General features: G+C 40.1%; 1 protein-coding gene across 3 annotated transcripts in view; it reads right to left on the bottom strand.

Annotated features, from left to right (window-relative positions):
• The window catches only part of ctnnd2a (catenin (cadherin-associated protein), delta 2a), a 211,176-nt gene that overhangs the window by 42,495 nt on the left and 148,347 nt on the right, over positions 1-20,334 (bottom strand). For all 3 annotated transcript variants that reach the window (XM_086021036.1, XM_086021038.1, XM_086021037.1), the window contains exons 14-16: positions 19,713-19,926; positions 9,310-9,496; positions 1,042-1,159 (exon numbers count right to left, since the gene is read on the bottom strand). In XM_086021036.1, coding sequence (XP_085877162.1) covers positions 1,042-1,159; positions 9,310-9,496; positions 19,713-19,926 — 519 coding nt within the window. The remainder of the gene's footprint in view (positions 1-1,041; positions 1,160-9,309; positions 9,497-19,712; positions 19,927-20,334) is intronic.

Here is a 20,334-nt window from a genome sequence, read left to right as displayed (position 1 = left end):
TAGCGATCGCAATTAGAATTGGCGGAAGTCTACACTCTATTGAGTGCCTTTGCCGAATTTCATTACCCTCACAATGTGAAAGCGAGAGGTTTTGGTTTGGATTGCTGTTGGTAGGTTTGTTAATGAAACAACGCAAGTAATTCATGCAAAACTAAGTAGGCATTTCTATACGTAAAGAACCCATGAAATTTCAGTGAGGACGAAGGTATAAAATTATTATAACTTAACACTGATTGAGTCACTGTATGCTTCCAGTGCCTAAAACACAATCTTGCAATTTTTTTATTTGAATCCCGACTAAGTGGTTGGTTGGTTGGTTTGTTAACCGTGTTACATAACAATTTCAACTATTTTTTTTCCTTTTTTTTTCCATCTTACATTTTTCTGTATATTGTTTACATTGTACATCACACCAAGAACCAGATCACACACATGCAGGCATGCAAGCAGGAAACTAAAGTGAAAGACTTGCACAACTGTGCTGCACCATTTGAGCTGTGGGCTTGGGGCCTTGCTCAAGTGTACCTGGACAGTAGCCAAGAAGCAGACTAGCATCTCTCAAACATTTTTCTCGGCAGCGGGGTTCTAACCGTAATCCTCCGCCTCTAAGGCCAATTGCTTACAGTTTATGTTAATGCTGCTTCCAATTTCCACAAAACTTGGACAAGGAACGGTACATTTCCCAATGAAAATCCCATTAAATTTTGGTGAGGCTATAGGTGAAATTCCAGACACAGGACCCAATGACCGGGTTCTTTATTGGTGCATACTGTATGTCATCCAGAAAGTCATTTTGCTCAATTTGGGTCAATGAAACTGTCCACTACATTTGCCTGTTCAATGTCTCACATAAAGCAGTAAACGGCATGCTAACTACACGCACAGATGGACAAACAAACCCAAAAATTGCACTCACCCCCCCAAATTTTGGTCGTGGTTTGGTCGCAGAGTTGCCAAACCAAGACTAGAAGCGCATGCCGTAGCAATCAATACATGCGCATGGGCCATTTTATGTTTGAACACACACACACACACACACACCTTGCTGTCAATCTCACTGCTGCCTAGAGAGGTCTGGATGACGTAGAGCAGAGCGTCCGTCAGGCCGTCACACTCTCGCATCCTTCTTCTCGCCTCCTCACCTGCAGAGCTGACGTTCCTGAAAGAAACACAGGCCGACTAAGTGGTCAGAGTGTGGTTTTGCCAAATGCAAACCCAAAATGCCACTAAACGGGGGGGGGGGGGGGGGGGGGGGTTCTGTGAGGAGGCAAGATAACACAAGGTATACGGGCAGAGAGTGACAATGAGGTAGATAGCTCGGGAGGGAAACTTGCAGATTATTGGAAAGGGAGCATTACAATTCTAGATACATCTCAATCGATACATGCCCCAAAGGCTTGTTTCAATTTAAAACACTTGACTTGTGTCCAACGGAAGCCCTTTAATTCTGACAGGTGGTGGCAGAACGTCACATTCAATTCTCACACCAGCGCCGCTTTAATTATTTGCCAGTACTGCTCGGTATTTCAACATGAGATAAATGTGAGGGGTGAGGATTGTGTACGGAGCCATTATTACTGTCGTATATACGCACTGACAGCATTAGAATAAAACCTGAAATCAAGGTTTACTTATGAAATGAACATTAATCATAAATCACAATTTGGCTAAAGCTATCACATCATCAGCTGTCTACAGGCCTCTTCAGTAGATACAACTGCATCATCTCATGCGAATCAATGCAAGAGCTGCCTTGGAAAAAAATGTTTTCGATTGAAACTAAATTGTGGACAATATTATTGGGGCAGCTAGCCGTTACCACACCTGTTTCACACTTCTGGGGTTCTGTGTTCAAATCATGGAGTGAGCATGTTTTCCCTGCCCTGTGCTTGCGTCACACACGTTTGTGCAAACTGGGATAATCTCCAGCACAACTATGACCCTAATGAGGACAATCGCTATAGAAAATACATATATAGATATGCTCTGGAAGTTCATTATATTTAATGTTATTAAAGGAGTGGGTGTAATTCCACAAAACTTATCTGTGCGACCTTGAAATGCCAACTCACTTCTTCTATTGAAGTCTTTCTGAAGCACTTTGTAAAAGCACTGCATTGATAAGAAATGCTGAAAAGGATAAATTGTTTTTCATTTTCCTCAAGTCAAAAAAATATGGCATTGGCTTCAATCCATCTTGTGTTTCATAGGCCAATACGAATATGGAATCTTTTATAGTGGAGATGGCAGTTGGAGGCCCCCCCTCCCCCAGCTCAGTGCAAAAACTCATTTTGTGGATTATTTTCCACAAAATCAACTCACTCAAAATGTAATATTATTGAGTTACTATGTTCGACATGCACGTCAATGCAGATTCACAAACAATTATTAGGCCAACTCATTGTAGTATAAGGCAGTATAAGACCAAGCATAACTAAGCCATGTCTACCATCTAGTGGTCAATGGTGAAATTACAACTTACAACTATACAATGGAACCACACTATTCGTGGGAGGTAGGGACCGAGCTGGCCTGCGAATAATCAAAATTAGTGTATAATTGGGGCCCATTTTTTTTAAACCTAAAAACATTATCAGAAAAAAAACATTGATAAACCTCAAATATACATTTTCAGGGTGCTTGTTCCCCAATTAAAACTCCAAAACACCCCAAAATTTAAATATTAAAAAAAAAAAAAAATCTGCAATTGGTGCTGAGCAGCGAGTATTTGGGGGTCCACTACAGTAAACATGTTTAGAACCCCCCCCAAAATATATCTATATCAAAGATATATATATTTTTCCACATTTTCAGCACATTATTCTGTTATTGCTCTTTCCCTCTGTCTTCATGACATCATCGCATATTCTCGCCGTTTAATTACAGCTATAATGAAATTCCACCATGATTGCTTTGCAGAGAGCAGAAACGCAATAAGGGAAACATCAAAAGAATGATCAAACTAATTAGTCAACCACTCCGAGAGTTTCCCATATAGGTGAACAGATATGACAGACACGAGAAATGTATTGATGGCATGCAGCGGAGTCCATTCATCATGCTGGCATTATAAAGAGATCACAGCTCTTTGACTAGTCTATGAAATGAGGGCAATCCTTTATTGTTGTGATGAGAATGAGGTGAGAGAAAGACACAAGAACTCAATTAAAACTTAACGTCTAATGCTTCTGGCTTTCCAAGAGAAGGTCAAGTCGTTTTCACCAGCCCTGAATGCTAATGGGCAAACAAGCTCACTTTGCATAACTGCCTTCAAAGTGACAATTCTATGCAGTCTTTGGGAAATAGCGCAGACTGACAGCAGTTCATTCTGAGTAATAAAGACGCTTGCTTGACTTTTAAATGTTTAAAGACAGGATTGGAACGTTTGCTTGCACTATCTGCTTTAGGCCAGGTAGCTTATGATCTCCAGCCACCAGGCCATGGAACAGTCCGGTTTCATAGGCCATTTGGTACCGCAGAGAATGAACAAAAAAATATATATATTTACCGTCAGAGTTTGAAAGAGTTTTTGTTTTAATTTTAAATTAATTACTTAATTAATTTAAAAAGTATACATTTTTAATCCAGTGTATCTCCCTGTGCCACGGTACATGTCAAACCACTCGTGTTGGTCACATGATACGATATGAGAAAAAAAAAAAAAGCCCACAAGCTCAAACGTGAGTAAAAAAAAAAAAAAAAACACACACCTTTGGAGAGCTTTTTTTTTTGGAAAGGCCAAATGATAAGATACAAGAAAGCTGCAAAATATCATCTCTTTTTTGACGCAGGATTTTCTGCAATGGCGCAAACCAAAGGTAACACAAGTGTGGGGCATTATGGATGCGTTACTACAAGATAGGAAAGGTTCGCTAAAAAACTAACTAATTACGAAAACTACATTTAGCGTAACGTTGAGTTGCATTTGTAATAATTAGCATCAATGCCGGTCTGTCAAAATATGATCTGTTAAAGTAGTCCATGGCGCAAAAGAAAGTTTGGGCCGGAAGTTAAAGCTAATACTTGCTCTCTGACACGCTCTCCACACTTTATCGCAATAAAAATATCACAAAAATACCATCATGGATATGGTTCATTTTACCAATGACCATACATAATTTCAGCTACCGCAATAATTTAGCATGCATTGAAATGAAATGAAATGAATAAAAACACTCGGATTTGGTTAAAGAAGTGATTTAAATCACGTTATGGCAACAATAAGCCACCATTCTAGCAACAAAGTGCTTTAAAAATCCCTGTAAGATATTTAGCTTCACAGCACCATTGTACAGTGCTTTCAAGGTAGAATAGCCACCATGATTACAGATAATGTCGATGACTTGCACTAACACAGTTACTCACGTTGCTGGAAAATAAGCTTTTATCATCATATAGTCGTTATTTTTTCTCTCTACTGCGACCCTAATGAGGACAATCAGTAAGGGAATGGAGGGATGAACTGTCACACGTAGAAAAAAATATCACTTTCCAAAACAAAATATATAAAAACAACAACACAATCAGGTTAGCTTTACAACGGAATCCTCCACTTACGAACTACTTTGACATCTTACGAGATCTCTTGAAGTCGATGCATTGCGGCATTAACTCTCTGAGATCAGATGGCCCATTTCTTAAGTTCTTGAATGCCAAGGAAGCATTTTACTGTGTTCCGGTAATGACAACAGAATATGGTGCGCAACTGCTGCTCTGAAATAAAGTCCTAATTTCACATTGAAAAATCCGACAAAGAGGGTCAAAAGAGAATATCTTTTTCCCCCCGGTGAAACAAGTTCTCTGGCTTCGCAGCACATATTGCGGTGTGCTGGAGGACGAGGAGGCCCAAAGATGGGGAGATGTCACCATGACCACTTGGATCATCGGTTCAAGAGATGCTCCATTTGGAATGTGAAACCCAAACCAGCATGTCATCGTCTGACTGTGTGCCGAATTCACACAGAAAAATTCTATGCGTAATGCACCAGTGAGAAAGGAAATGAGAACACCTATACCCTGCCGGTCAGTTACGTGTGTGTGTGGGTGTGTGTGTGTGTGTGTGTGTGTGTGGGTGTGCAGGTGTGCGTGTGCCCGTGATAAAGTACCAGGGAATTTCTTGGAATTTAACTGGTAATCTCCACTCTTTAAGTATTCCATTATTGACTTGCACCTCGTCCTATCTGATGTCACTCCTCATTAATTCAGTCGAACTCATTAGCTTGCATCATTAAATAATTGCCCAGTGAGAAGAACGACAGAACATGATTAAGCATCCCATTCACAATTCAAACAGCCGTTATTTTGGCTGTGTCAGACTGATAAATTACGCGCCGTTTCTAAGACTATACATCATGTCGTTTTTAAAAAATATGTCAGTCCAAGCACACCTGCTGTAATAAAACAACCTTAAATCAATGCATTTGGGGAAAGTAGAGCATAGCAAAGTAAAGTGCAGCAAAGATGTGACATTATTTGGGGAAATAACTAATGAAGCATCTCGTAATTATGATATTAAAAAGGAACGAAGAGCGTACACGGATTCATGTTAAATTGGGAGCGTTTCAGATAGCTTTGACTTGACAAAGAAACCTCGCCTTTTTTTAAACTAAATATTTTAACCCATTCATTGCCAGACCCTCTTTTACCCTAACGTTTGGAAAAAAAAAAAAAGAAAAAATATAAATTCCTGGGATTGAATGGCTGGACTGTGAAAAGACAAGTAAATTCGTCAATGGCAGTGAATGAGTTAAAATCGATTGTTTCATTTCTAAAAGGAAGGACATTTCACCAACAACTGCAACCGTGGGATTCTATTAGACGGCGGTTTTAGGGTGAGTTCAAGGAGCATTTAAGAACGATGCAATCTTTCAAGTCTTTTTAAAGGGTTACTTCACTTAATACAACTGTGGCAATGGAAAAGAATGAACCACTCGAATTGTCTGTTTCAAGCGGTACGGCCCAATACAATTATATGTAGCACTTTGATAACAATCCAACAAGGCTCAGAATTAACTTTCCTCCAGTCGGCTAGAACAGGGGAAGAAAAAAAAAAAAAAAAAAAAAATCACCCTACCTCTCGGAGGACAAATAGAGTACCTATTTTCTCCGGAAACTAACAGTTTCTTTTTGATTACGCTTAAAGCATTATTACTCATGCAAACATCCGACGTGTGCAGGCAACACATGGACACAAATGAATGGTGGGCAGATGGCTTTCTAATGTCGCTCAAAGAACCAATGACCACCGAGTGACACGGGAGCAGCTGGTGTGAGGTGGCTCGACACAGTAGTCCACCATGTGCGTGAGCGTGGAGGTGTGTGTGGCGGGACGGTCGAGGGTCATCGGCAGTTGGCTCACAGACACAATCCAAAGCACATGATCGAAGTAAAATGACAAGCTCATTGTGATGACGCTCCGTCTCCATTCATACAGCCATTAATTCTTCGCCTGCATGTGAGTGGGTGTGTCTTAGTAGGCGCAAACAGGAGACATTAAGTTTGCGCGTGTATCTCGATAAGGCCAGAAACAGAACCGCAGACGGAAAAAGTGTATACAGTGTGGAAACGGCGGGTATTTTTTTTTTTTTTTTTTTTCTGTCTCTGCGCCTTGGCTGTGAACCAACACCCTGCAGGGAGGTAAACAGCATTCAATTGAGGCTATTGAGGACATTGAAAAGCATTCACAGAACACCAAGTGTCTGGCATGATAAGTCTTTGTGGATACGGCGTGTGTGTGTGTGTGTGCGTGGGTGTGTGTGTGTGTGTGTGTGAGTGAATTTGTGTGCCCATTGATTACATAACCTATGGGCCCATTAGTACCATTAGGTGCTGCACTCGTGCAACCTTAACTAAAACACAAACAAATAAAATAAGAAAACAAAGAATAATTACAGATAATCTCTCATTGGATGTCTTTGTTTTGATTAGATGTTTTGTCAGGTGTTTTATGGGGACATTGTTTCTGTTGCCAGTCAAGTTGCCAGGGTCATGTCTTTGTTTCCTCGGTGAGTTTTTCTTCCAGTTTTTAACTGTTACTTTCAATCATGTTTTTCGTCCTTTTGTTAAATGTAGAATTTTGTTGGGTCCAAAGTGTCTTGTTTGGATTAGAGTTTATTTATTTATTTATTATTATTATTTCTTTTAAATGAAATACTTTTAGGGGCGGATTACGGCACTCCTGTTCCTCGGTCTCGCCTCCGTGCCTCCCTGCATTGGGTCCACCGTTTTGCCTCCAACACCTCAGAAAACATCAATTTGTGACAATTTTGCTATTACATACTATATTTAGCTAATGTACAAAATAAGCAAATGACGCAATATACATTCTACATGGATGACTTTTGATGTAACAGCATCTACTCAACAGTGAAGGGCTGTTCTTTTTCTGACGGAAATGTCAAACACATCAGAAACACAATGAAGCTTTACACATTTTCAATATTTGACATGTCGAGCGTACTGGTGCATAACACACACGCGTGCACATATTTTTCACCAAGATCAGACAAAAACAAAATTAACAGTGGCTGTCTAAAAATTCCTTTGACATATGCTCACTAGCAGGATAACCCAGTTGAAGTAGCGTGACAGGAGTGCGCGGAGTGAGGATTAATGTTGAAGCTGTTGGTGGTTGATTAAGCAAACGAATCATGGAGGGAAAGCGAAGTGGACATGCGAGACATTTACATTTTCTAAAGTTGAACTTCCAACTTCTTGGGATTTTTTTTTCCGAGCGTGTGTCCATAACATAAATTGCGTAATGGTATTGAGAATTTGTAATATTCATTGCTCGACATCTACGACAGGGGCATGGCGGCCATCTGGAATTTCGCTAATTTCCGAACGATTGGTCCATTTTAGGAGGAACACCTCCCGTTGAAAGTCTATTTTGGAAAAAAAATAAAAAAATTTTTATATATATATATATATATATATATATATATATATATATATAATTTGCATTGTATTTGCAAATGTATTTGCTGAATTCAATATTAATAAATGAATTTTTCAATCATTTTTTAATCAAATATTACTTTTTACATTTCATATATTCAAAGATCAAATTGCTGTACATTGTGAAATGTTGCCTTCAAAGCTCGATTGTGCAGCTTTCGAGATGGCGTCACTTCTTGATGTCAAGCGTCAACAAGCCAGAAGCATCTTTTATCAGCCTGATGCATCAAAAAGAAAATCTTGAGATGGTTGAGAACTTGTATAAAAGACGTCGCTATGGTTACCAGCTGGAGCCAAGAATCAAAGGCATACGTGTTTATCAAACCGGAAAAAAAATGGCTTGGCATTTGTGAATGTGTACTTGATGCCCAACAACATATGGGAAAGTCATAACAATGCACATTTTGTTTCATGATGATATGAATATGCACAAAATGAAAAATATGTGATATGAATTAGAAAGATGTAAATGATATTGTGAAATTCTAACAATTAAAAAAAATGGGGCATAATGGTACAAAACTGACAAAGTACTGGAGGGAACTAGCATGCGTTCGCTTTGTTATTGTTGACTAAACATTTCCACGTTTTTCCTTTCACTTGTATGGACCCCAGGAAAATTAGCCCTTGTATATTGCGAGAGCGAATGGGTATCCAATAAACATAAACGTTGAACGTACAGATTTTTGATTCTTTTGGGGGAATATGCAAAAAGTATTGCAACCAAAACGGGTTACCAGCGAACCTTCGTTCCATAAGCCTGCGCGCGAGCAACGAAGCTTCTCCATCAGAAAGTTCAGATTTTTTGTCTCAGGACCATTATTTGTGTTAAGATGAAAGTTAATGGATAAAATCTCCACTTCTTTAGCCAGCAAAGCAGTTGAAATCAACATCACCCTGGGCTGGTCAGCAGCCAAGTAATACCTTCAATTTTGCCACACAGCGTAGCCTTGTTAAAACCAAACGCATTAAAACAAAAAACACATGTACAATTAAATCGACTAATTCATTTTTATGCATTTTATATGATTCCCCGACACCAACATTTAAGCATATAACCAGTAGTGTGTTCCCGCTGCAATGGGAACATAGTCCTAACGCTAAAACTGAATAATGGAGAATGCGCTGCCAAAACTAATAAAACCATGCTGAATTATGCATGCTTGCTATACTATGACTTCAGGGAATCAATAAAATGGAACGGTAATTTACAAACAGTGTTTCTGAGGTATCAAGTGTAAACACAGACTGCGTGGACGGAAAGCGTTTGTGCGTCTTGCCCCACTTGTTCCAATTAGCATGTCGACATGCATGTGTACGTCAATTTCCTGCAGTGCGCGCGGTGCTTTTTACCTGAGGCAACCAGTAGCATTGCGCAGCACCTGGGAAGTATGAAGCTGGAGCTTGCGGTCGTCATGGTGATTGGGGGAAGAGTCCCAGTTGGAGTGGGGGATGATGACGCTGTTGGTCAGCACGGCCAGCGCATCCTGGATGATCGGCATCTTGAGAGCATCGCACGACGAAAGGTTCCACAGCACGCCTGCGCATAAAAAGCCAAATAAATACAAGATGATTATTGTCCATGAACTGGTTGGTTTTATCTAGAAATATATTTGGGACTTTGTTGAACATTTTCTTGCGCTTCTGGCTAACAGCGCTCTCTCCCACTTACTTCCTCAGCTCTTTGTCTGCGAACGTGACATTTCGAGGCACGTTTGATGGAATTTTAAGCAGATGGAGACATGAACCTCTCCGAGGTGTCCAGGGCAAAGCATTTGGTTGTATTCTGTGAGGTTAAAAGTTGGAGCTTGTCGCTCACGTTGATGTGACAACGAAAGACAGCTTGAAACTTTTAAAAGTGCCTGCGACTGAGGACCCGGGCCACTAGGCCAAAAAAAAAAAGAGACTGCACTTGACACTGGAGAGGGACTTTACAGCTGGCATCTTGGCAAAAAAAAAAAAAAAAAAATGTTTAGCACTTTTTGACATAGGCTTCTCCTATTTATACCCTTGGAGGAGTCCTGAAGATTTACTAGATGTCTGTGATGCATTGAAAAGTAATTTTGTGCCTTGGCTACACTGCACACAAGCTGTCATCAACAGTCTGTGCATGTTCGCGCTGTTTACCTGCTGATACGACAACGCGCAGACACAAGCGATAAACACGAGCTATTTCTTTACTGGCAAACGAACCGAATGTCGTGTGAATGAGTACGATCGGCATTTGCATATCTAAAAACATTAACAACGGCATGTACTGGTGACAAAGTCGGCGACAATGAACTAATATGAGGGGAGGACAGTCGGAGAAGCCGAGTAATGATTGAGTCAGGCGGGGACAGATTGAGACAAAAGATGACACGTGCTTTGTCATATTGCCATGGTGAGTTTTGTCCTTTCACAAAAATAAATATGACGCTATGAAACAAATGAAATTAAAAGTCACCATGTCTCATGCTTCCGGAGTCATAGCAGTCACACATCATGACACAGACGCAAAAACGATAAATGTGTCTGACTAGAGCTATAAATAAATATTGATAGAAGGGAAGTGCTTGTATTTGTGTCAGTACAAAAGTACGGTAAAAAGGCCGAGAGTTATGTGCGCACTTTATGAAATTAAACATTCCGGGTTGTAAAAATAACTTTTGATTGTTCCCTGAGGTAAAAAAAAAACAAGACAAAAACAAATCCCAATTCACATTGCGTCCTCATTGTTGCTCTTGCGTAGAACCGCTTTGTATTGTAAAAGACGAAAAAGGTCAAACCAGACATAAATGTGTACAAAAACAAAATGTGTCGATTGTGTAAAATTAGGCAAGGGTGAGAGCATGAAAGAGGATAATTGCTTGTGTGCGCCTCTTTGACTGTCTGGGAAAGAAGGACAAAGAGAGTGATGAGGTGATGACCGTTGCTGCTATTTGGCACCAATCAGGGGCTTGAACCTTTCTGTGCATGTGTTTCCATGGCAACATTTGCCATCACTTAGCACTCATCAACCTGTTTTTTCACCCCTCAAACCTCTTTCCTCACAAACGCTCTCCTGTCACGAGCACTTGCACAAGCAACAGCAAACATACTTTATTGTCAAAAAATAAAAACAACACATTAAAAAACAGTTTTTACCGGCTTTTTTTTTTTTTTTAACATGCATACCCAGTTGATCTCAACGGTCTAATGAATTTGTCAGTCGTTGACGGCATTTTTTATGGATTTGTTCTTGTATTACATGCTTTTATTTTCAAACGTGCTTGAATCACACAACAGTATAAGCCATGAACAATGATGCCACCTGTTGCTTTGGCATGCACAAATCAGCCGGAAAATGTGTTTTTAATTGTACTTTTGTTTTTTGTTTTTTTAACCATGAAACTTTTAAAAACGCGATTGCATGAATACCATGTTTTGTTTTTTTCAAAACTCGATTAAATATGGATTTTAGAACTGCAAGCGCGCTCACAAACCGAGCCTTAAGTTGCAGACAACACATGTAGGTCAACAGTCTCAAGAAACTCAAGACTGCGTTTCTCAAGAGGCAAGTAACGTCGGCTCGTGATTGCAATCAGCTCGCAGGGCATAGCTGTGTTCTTTGTAAAAGTGCAAGCGGACAGAAAATTGAGGACAGGCAGCGGTGTTTTCTGGGACAAGGACATTGCATCTGCCACTGTGTCATGTTGGCCAAATTCAGGTCTGACACACACTATCGCACACACGTCTGCCTGCTCAAGAAACATGGATCTGCCACGCTTCACTAAGCCTACAGGGCCCTTTGGAGTATTGCAGTCAGGTGACCAACAGACAATGACATCATTTGAGACTTTTTGTGTGTAACAGCCAGAAAGTGTGCGCGTGTGTGTGCGCGCGCCCTCCTTTATCTCGTCCTCTCTAATCCGTCTCTCTCTCGGCTCCAACTGGGTCCCTCCAGACACATGACAGACATTTTCCAAGGAGCTCGGTGGTTTGGAGGGGAATATGGGGATGATTGCATGAATTCATGAATAAATGAGACTATGACTTGTAAGGGGGGAGCCAGGCCTGTTAGGGCTCAAGTGGAAATGTTTTATTAAACAGCCCTCATCCACGTGGATACGTGTGAATTAGTTAACAGCGGAGTCCAAACCTTGCTGATGAACAAAGTCAAAGGCGAGAAATTCTACAGCATATACGTGGCGAAATATCCAGGAATAAGGAGAAATCAAAAGTGGACATGTTGACTTTGACAGCAGAATGCTGACTTGGACAATGTTATGATTATGCAGGCAAGAACAAGCCTTGACTTATAATTACAAAAGCAACTCGGGAAATCTTAATAAAAAAAATTAAGTAAATAAAATGTGATGAGTGCAACTTGGATTGGATTGCTTTTAGATGACACCTTCAAGGCACAATAGCGCATTTTATGAATTAAAGAGAGTACAATTGGTACAAATTCAAATTTAATTACAACTAGGATGTCACTGAAAAAAAAAAAAAAAAAAAGAGTACTGACCGATTCCGAGGCCAAACTATCCTCTGTTGGAGCAATAGAGAATGACTTAGCATATTTTAGAGGACACAAACGGCCGATAGTCAACTAACCAAATGTTAGGGCAATCTCGAGTCATTTTTGCTGTAATTAATTAAAACTAACAGATTAACAACACCACTGGTGGGACTAACTGATTTAATATTTCACGGAACATGTGACGACGTTTCAAAAGTTCAATTCCTTGTTCTCTCTCCCGTTGACTCGATAAATCTGAATGTGTTTTTTTGGTTTTAATAATCATTTGTAAAGTTCATTGTCTGTTGAAATGGATTTATTTTTGCAAAACCTCAGACTCTGCAACACATTGTTCCAAACATAATTTGTCGCGACGGCAAATTAGCTGACCATATTGAGTCCAACATTGGAGCTTTAATTGATCAACGTAACTGAAGTAAAAATACCTTTCCATTACCAACAAGTTAAAAACAAAAGCTTTCCAAAAACTGTTGCATGTTCCCCTGTACCTCTCTCGGCCACACAGCGTATTCCAAGCAAAATCGATCCAAAGCTGCAGCCTGTCGTATGTCACAGTCCAGCACCTCAAGGTGAGCCCGCAAGCATGGATAGCATCTCCTATTGACACCCGGAGCCTCGGCATCGACCTGACTTTGATCGACAGGCCCGGAAGCCTCAACTTCCTCCTATCTCACTCGCATGGACAGCCAGGAAGCCAATAAAGCTTGTGTAAATTTGAACTTCAGAAAGGACAGTGCAATACAGTAAAAGGGTTCCTGTCCCATTTCCCAGACTACAAAGCGATTTTAATCAAAGAGTACAGAATTCGATAAGACCGTCTACGAGTGGGTGACAAGAAGGCGTTTCATTGGCTGGTACTCAAGCACAACCGGGATTTTTGTCTTAGGACAATAATGAGTTCCACGTGTGCATGCCGTTTGAGTACCCAACGTTGGCCCTGATGCATTTCTGATGGACCAATTAACTTTTACTCATTAGAAAATCATTTAGCTACGGATCAGTAAAGAAGGTCAAGGGCAATTCAGTTGTAAAGCTGAATTCTTGTGTTTTACTTTGATTTCACTATTTACTTTTTGCTTTTAAAATGAACACTCAGGTTAAACGGAAATATGGGGCGACATATATTTATATATTCGCAACACCATGAATTCATCAGTATGTCCTCCAATGCAGTCCAGAGCAAGGGACGTACCAAAATATGGTGCCTTTGTAATGTACACAGATTTTTTTTTTTTTTAAGTTCGCTTTCGATTGTAAGTCGTATATTGTCAAACAACACAATGTAATGCTGAATAGAACTCAGATTCAAGTCAAGCCAGTGGCATCTTATTTAAGGAGAGGCTGTCCACTGGCACATACGCAGTCATGTGAAAAACGCTTATCTCCATTTTTTTTTTTCCATTTGATCATTTTTACAGACGAATGGTATTCCCGCGCTACAGACATCGCATTAATGTGAAAATTAAAAAAGTTTCCAAAATTGGAGATAATGCTGGATCTCATGGGGAACAACAACGGCATTATAAGTAGAATTATAAGTCTTATAAGCGGATTAATACCAAAAACAAATCAGATCTTTGTCAGTCTTTGTCCATGCAACACATCCCATCATCATCTTATAATGTTATGCAAATTAGTTAGTGTTTATTATTATTATTGTTATAGTTAGAAAGGCGGCATTTTTTTAACTGAATTTCTCCTGGCAGTTTATACTTTTAGCCAAGACAAAAAGGTCATAAAAACATTGTCATGAAAACCCATGATGTTGCTCTTCTATTCTATTCTTTTTGTTTCTCCAGCACTCCGGTGGGATGTTGTCAGTATTCGAGCGATCTGTAAAAAGGATCTTCAAAATCCCTCGCCGACTTGTCGCTATTGTGATATGCACATCTCCTTGGAGAGCCAGCAACCTATGCGGACGGTGTCTAAGAAAGCAGCGGTATAACGCATGAGATGTTAAAGAAAAAACTGGGTTAGAGTTCAAACCAAACATCGACTTTATCTGAGTGGTCTCTCTGTGTGTGTGTGTGTCTAGTTACAACTGTGAATGGGTCACCATAAAGAATGTACTTGATCCTCAAAAACGTATAAAGCCCTGTGAGTGTAATACGAGACATGTCACACAAGATATATTTCAAGGCTGAACTGCAAACTACAAGTTTTCCCCTTTGAAGGCCCCCCCCCTGGAGTTTCAAACAGTTTACCAGCCTTCTCTGCAATGCCTTCAAGCAGTCCTGGAAGGATTCTTTCAGGATCCTCTGGAGCTGATGTCGTCCCCGTCTTCAAAACGGCTTCGCTTGATAACCCCCTTGAGTTCTATGTAGATGTGCCGATTGAAAGTCTGGCCCCGTGGCAAGATCTCACAGCGATTGCCCCTCACATCGGAGAAAACAATCGACATGACTTTGACTTTGGACTCTCTCTCTTTCTTCGGCCATGGCGAGGTCGGATGATTCAACTATATAGGCTCTGATGTGCGGTCTACAGTACTCAAAGTACCGTGACTCTTCATGGTTGATGATGAGGATGACAATGAGACCTAACAAGGCTGGTTTCATTATCACTCTGCTCATTATTTGACGACCTGACACAGAGGCTATGTATATAAAAGCAGGTGGAAGACGGTCAGAGTAATATACTCAGACCGGCGATTACATTGAAGGGGAGAAGTCATAGTTTGGATTAAAATACAAATATTGTGACGCCAATCCTGGGACATTTCTGACACACTTCATATCCAGTATGCAGCTTGGTAATTTTGTTCAAAGAGAAAAGCTAGGTAATTAAAAATTCAGAGACAGTAGTTTGTTGCACTAACTTGTCCCAAGGCTACAGAACCATTGTCATTCTGACAAACTAATGCGCCGCATACTGATATGATACCGATAGTTGAATGCAAATTATATAGGCGAGAGAGCAGGGTGGCACACTTCAGTGCAGAACACAGATCACTACAATGTGAGTGGGAGGCAGTTTGCAAAATAGACATTTTACATTGACTATTTTACTCATTGGGCTGCAGAACTTAACAGGCAAATGAAAAAGGAGGAAACTTGAATTCGAATACAGCTCAACTATGTGCCAAATAAGTAACAAGAAGAAAAGCGGGGAAAAAAACTGAGCTGTGAGAGTCTTAATTTTTACCTAAACTTAATTTTTATTTTCCTTGAGCAGTCACTGATAACATACATTTCTTTTGCGTATTTCCACTTCACAGCTGTACATGTTTTTTACCATTACACAATAAAAAAGATAAAGATAAATGGAAAATATACTACATACTACAAACATTAAAGGGGAAGAAATAAGTAAAAAAAATAAATAAATAATAATAATCCACTCTGAACACTCTCTACAAAGCCATCGTTGTACACTTGACACTTCATTGTATTCGTAAGGGCATGATAGGTTTCCAACGGTTGGTACATATAACTTTTTGAAGTCTTAACGTATATGTCATTTGCTCCATCTGATAAATGTCCCATATTTTCTGAATCCATGTATGACATGTGGAGGGATCTGTCCTCAGCCACTTGACAGTCACACATTTTAGTACCGCCGTGAGTAGTATGTTCAGGAGATATTTTGTATCTCTGCCCATACCCTGCCGTGTTATTCCCAGAAATGCTATTACCGGGCTTTGTGGAGTAATATTCTGTTTATTTCCAATACTTGGTCAATTTAGAGCCTGACCTTCCTCTCTCACTTATTTGTGTCATTAGACATTTTTCAAAGGGCGTGGGCCTTCTAATTCTTTCCCACTCTCTGTGTGTTTCTAGAAAAGACCTCAGTTGTAAAAATCTGAGAAAGTCTACCCTGAGGAGATCAAAGTCATTTTTAAGTTGTTCAAATGCTTTAAAATTGACGTCCTTATTTAGCTGATATCAAAAAACAGCCCAGTATTTGACCAATTCTTAAAGCCAGCGTCACCCCTTTGGGGTGAAAAAAACGATCTATTCTTGAGTAGGATGTGTGTCTACTTGAATAAAAGCTTTAGTCCCTGCCTCTTGAATTCTTATTTCCGCACACATCTACCAGGCCTGCATCTGTGGTTCGGCCCCTGAGCATTTTGCTCATTTTGGATTGTGGGGTTTTGGAAGGTGGATGTTTATCCATCAACTGGGACATAACACAGTTAAAGTCTCCTCAGAAGTAGTCCGGTACTATGTTCCGGTACTACACCAAACAACGTCTTAATGAAACCTGGCTCATCTTCGTTTGGCGCATATACATTTATTAAAGACACATAACCCCATCTATTACATCGTTGACTAATATATTTCTCCCATCAGAATCCTCATGCATTGAGGTTTTTGTCAAACTGATTTGTTTGTGAATAAGTATGGCGACACCTTTCTTTGTCTCGGCGTGGTGAGAATAATAAGAATTTTATCTGCCCATGATATTAACTTCTCGTGTTCTTTAACTGATAGGTGGGTTTCTTGTAGAAATGCTATACGGCATGTCATTTGTGCAAACTGTTTTAATATTTTCTTTCTTTCAATTGGGCTGTGAAAACGTTGTAGCTTATGACTTTGAACGTATCCGTTGTTAAAAAAAATGCTGTCAGTAATTTGGTTTACCATTTCTGAAGGCAGGAGGAGGGAGTTGGAAGGCACTACCGAACATAGTATAGGGGCTGGGTTTTGCTGAGCGCAAATTGAAATGATACTTAGGCAAATACAACCATACAATGTGGACAAAATAAAAACAAGTAATACGGTGGAACCATACGTTTTTTTCATAAATAAGGGACCAGTTACTGTACGTGGGAAAAAGGAAATGGCTTGGTTATCAAATACGAACCAAAACACCCAAGGAAGAGGGGTAGCCAAACATAAAAAAAACAACCAAAACACAAAAACATTCTTGAAAATAATTAAATGACATAGATTGCACTTGGGCACCTCTCCCTAGCTGCTAACCGAGCAGCACAGCCTTGAGCGCGTTTGACTGTGCAGTGGGTGCACTCAGACACAGAAGAAAGAACGGTCGTTCTTCTGTACAATCTAAATGTAACTTATGTATACATTAGGTCGTTTGTGAGATTACATTTTTTTAAATTATATATTGTCATAACCACTGTTTGATACTATATTAAGTGTCAGTTAACCGAAGTATGAAAAATAATTATTTTCATATTTACGGTTTATGCCTATTACATGGATTATAAATGTTCTTCCAAGATTTAACCATGACATTTCCTGCATGAACCAGTATACATTGAGTATAATAATTGACGGGGGATTGGTACCCTCAGGCTTCCATCTCTCATGTGGAAAGGACGTCGTTAACATAGTCCAGTGCCTTTGGGGGATCCACGGACTCCTTGTCCTCGTTCCTAAATGTGATTCGAAGCCTGGCCGGGTAAAGTAGATCGTAGCGGACCCGTTTCCTGCCTTGCGGCGCTCTCCGTACTTCGGTGAAGTTCGTGAATATGGCAATCCGACGGCCGTTGTAAGACAAGTGTGCCTCCCGTGGAATCTCCGATACATCCCGTCATAAATGTAACTTTGCGCCGATCACTTGCGGTTTCTCTCGGTTGGTTGCATTCCTGCTGGCAAATGTGCGGTGTGCACGATCTATCTTTACATCCCGGTCCAACTGGAAGACTTCTCTGGTAACTTCAGCAATAGCAGATGGGGAACTGGAATTCGGCAGTTCCTCTATGTCAACAATCCAAATGTTTCCGCTCCACATTCGCCCCTGCCCTTGAGAGCCTCCGCCACACTTTTAAGACCGGACACCGTACCTTGGAGCGAGGTCACTTCATCGGATCATGACAAGAGACCGTTACTCATATCTTGTATATCCGCTTTCATGTGGTCCAATTCAGCTTGTATTGCTCGTGCATTACTTGCGACCTCCAACCGCAATCCTTGTATTTCCGACTTAAAGGGGAAAGTCAACCCAAACCTATTTTTTTCAAGAATATGTTCCCAGCAGTCCCACTAGTTGAAACATGGCATTCTGATTACTTGTGCGTTTGTGGAATATAAGTTAGGCAGCAAATTGTACTTGTTTTTAGCCATCTCTGAGGGCAGCCATTTTGTCTTCTGTCGACTGTAAATGACATCACAACTGCTCACAACGACCAATCGCAACTGACCTGTTTTCTGAATCTGAGCCGTGATTGGTCGTTGTGAGCAGTTGTGATGTCATTTTCAGTCGACAGAAGACAAAATGGCCGCCCCCAGAGATAGCTAAAATGAGTGGATTAACACTTGTTCCACAAACGCAATATTTATCAGAATGCTATGTTTCAACTAGTGGGCTTGCATAGAACATATTCTTGAAAAAAAAATGTTTGCGTTGACTTCCACTTTAATTGCACTGAAGTCATCCGCTCGTCCTTTATTATTTTTGAAAAGTCAGCTCTCAGGGTGGTCAGAATACTTCCTGTAATTCTTTAAGCGGCCATCTCGGAGTTTTCAGGCAGTATGGTTGAGGATGAATCTGTCGCTGCCTGGTTCTTGTAAACCGCAAGTTGCTAGCTTGACCAAGCATTGGAACTTCTGAAGTTTTTCGGCGATTCAGCTCATCGTTTTACGTACCGCTAGGCCACTAATCTCTTTATGTTCTCTTAGGCAAGTCCTGGGTCAGTTCTGATGTATATTTGGCTGTTTTTGATGAAAAATAATTTTGGATATGCAGGAGCTCTGAAAAATGCTTCCTACTCTAAGACTTGCTCACAAGCGCCCCCGTTTCAAAACAATATTGACTGCCTTTCATGAAACTTGTGCTTTCAACTCGTGCCACATTGCTCTTTCACATTTGCAGAGAAATTCTTGAAAATCAATCAACTGGAATGTTTAACAGCCTTGGTTTGAATGAATAGTTGGAGTTGATTAAAGACTTTGAGTGAAAAGTTATGAATGACGTCAACGACGCGGCTAAAATGCTGCTAGTGTTGATGTCAAGGACACAAGACACACTGCAACTGTTTGAGAGTTGAGCGGTTGTGTTAAATATCTCCAGTCAAATACAAAAGGAGAGAACTTTTTGCGCAGGAATATGTTGCATTTATGCCCCAGATTCTTCTGTGTGCGTGCATAGTCTACTCAGAGCTTACACCTCCACATATGAAATGTGGTTCACTTTTTCCAAATCGTATTGTGCAAGGCAAACACATTTTTTTTACCACATTAAAAGCTCCTCTGGGGCAACCAAGATGCAAGGGCATGCTTCAAATAACTGCTGCTACAAGGTGTGTGTGCTGTAAAAAAAAATAAATAATTAATTAAAATCATACCTGTGACCAACTCTCTGATTTCAACATCTCCCGTTTTCCTCAGAAGCCGGACTAGCGCTGGGATCCCTCCGCAGTTCTTCAGGGCCACTTTATTCTCGTCGTTGGCCTTGCCATAAACCAGGTTCCTCAGGGCTCCGCAGGCACTGCGGTGAACTTCGCTCATCCTGTGGTCCAGCAGGTCCACCAGCAGCTGGATGCCTCCCTGTCTGCGGATCTAAACCACACATACAGAAAGTAATCATTGCATTGGTTTCTAGGTCTTTAACTCTTTATGGGACAAGCCAAAGTACTGATATTGACTTTAAATAAGTATAGTAAGTCATCTTGTTCGCCGACCGTACACATTTAGATAAGGGATTCCAAGTTCAGAGTTGAGACCTCAAATGTCTCCCTGGTTACTTTAAAAAAAAAAAAAAATGTATACACATACGTTGCTTTCTATATTCTATTACTTTCTATGTTGAAATTATGGCAATAAATCATGCATTTTAGTAAATTTAGCTTCTTGAGGTAAACCAAATGTTATTCATTTTTAAATTAATTACATATATATATATACATATATATACATACATACATACATATACATATATATATATACATATATATACATACATACATA

Source organism: Filicampus tigris, chromosome 21, assembly GCF_054856515.1.
Source record: "Filicampus tigris isolate MCC_2025a chromosome 21, RoL_Ftig_1.0, whole genome shotgun sequence".
In the NCBI taxonomy this organism is placed as follows: domain Eukaryota; kingdom Metazoa; phylum Chordata; class Actinopteri; order Syngnathiformes; family Syngnathidae; genus Filicampus; species Filicampus tigris.
The sequence above is the reverse complement of the archived record's forward strand: the minus strand, read 5'-3'. Positions and strand labels throughout refer to the sequence as shown.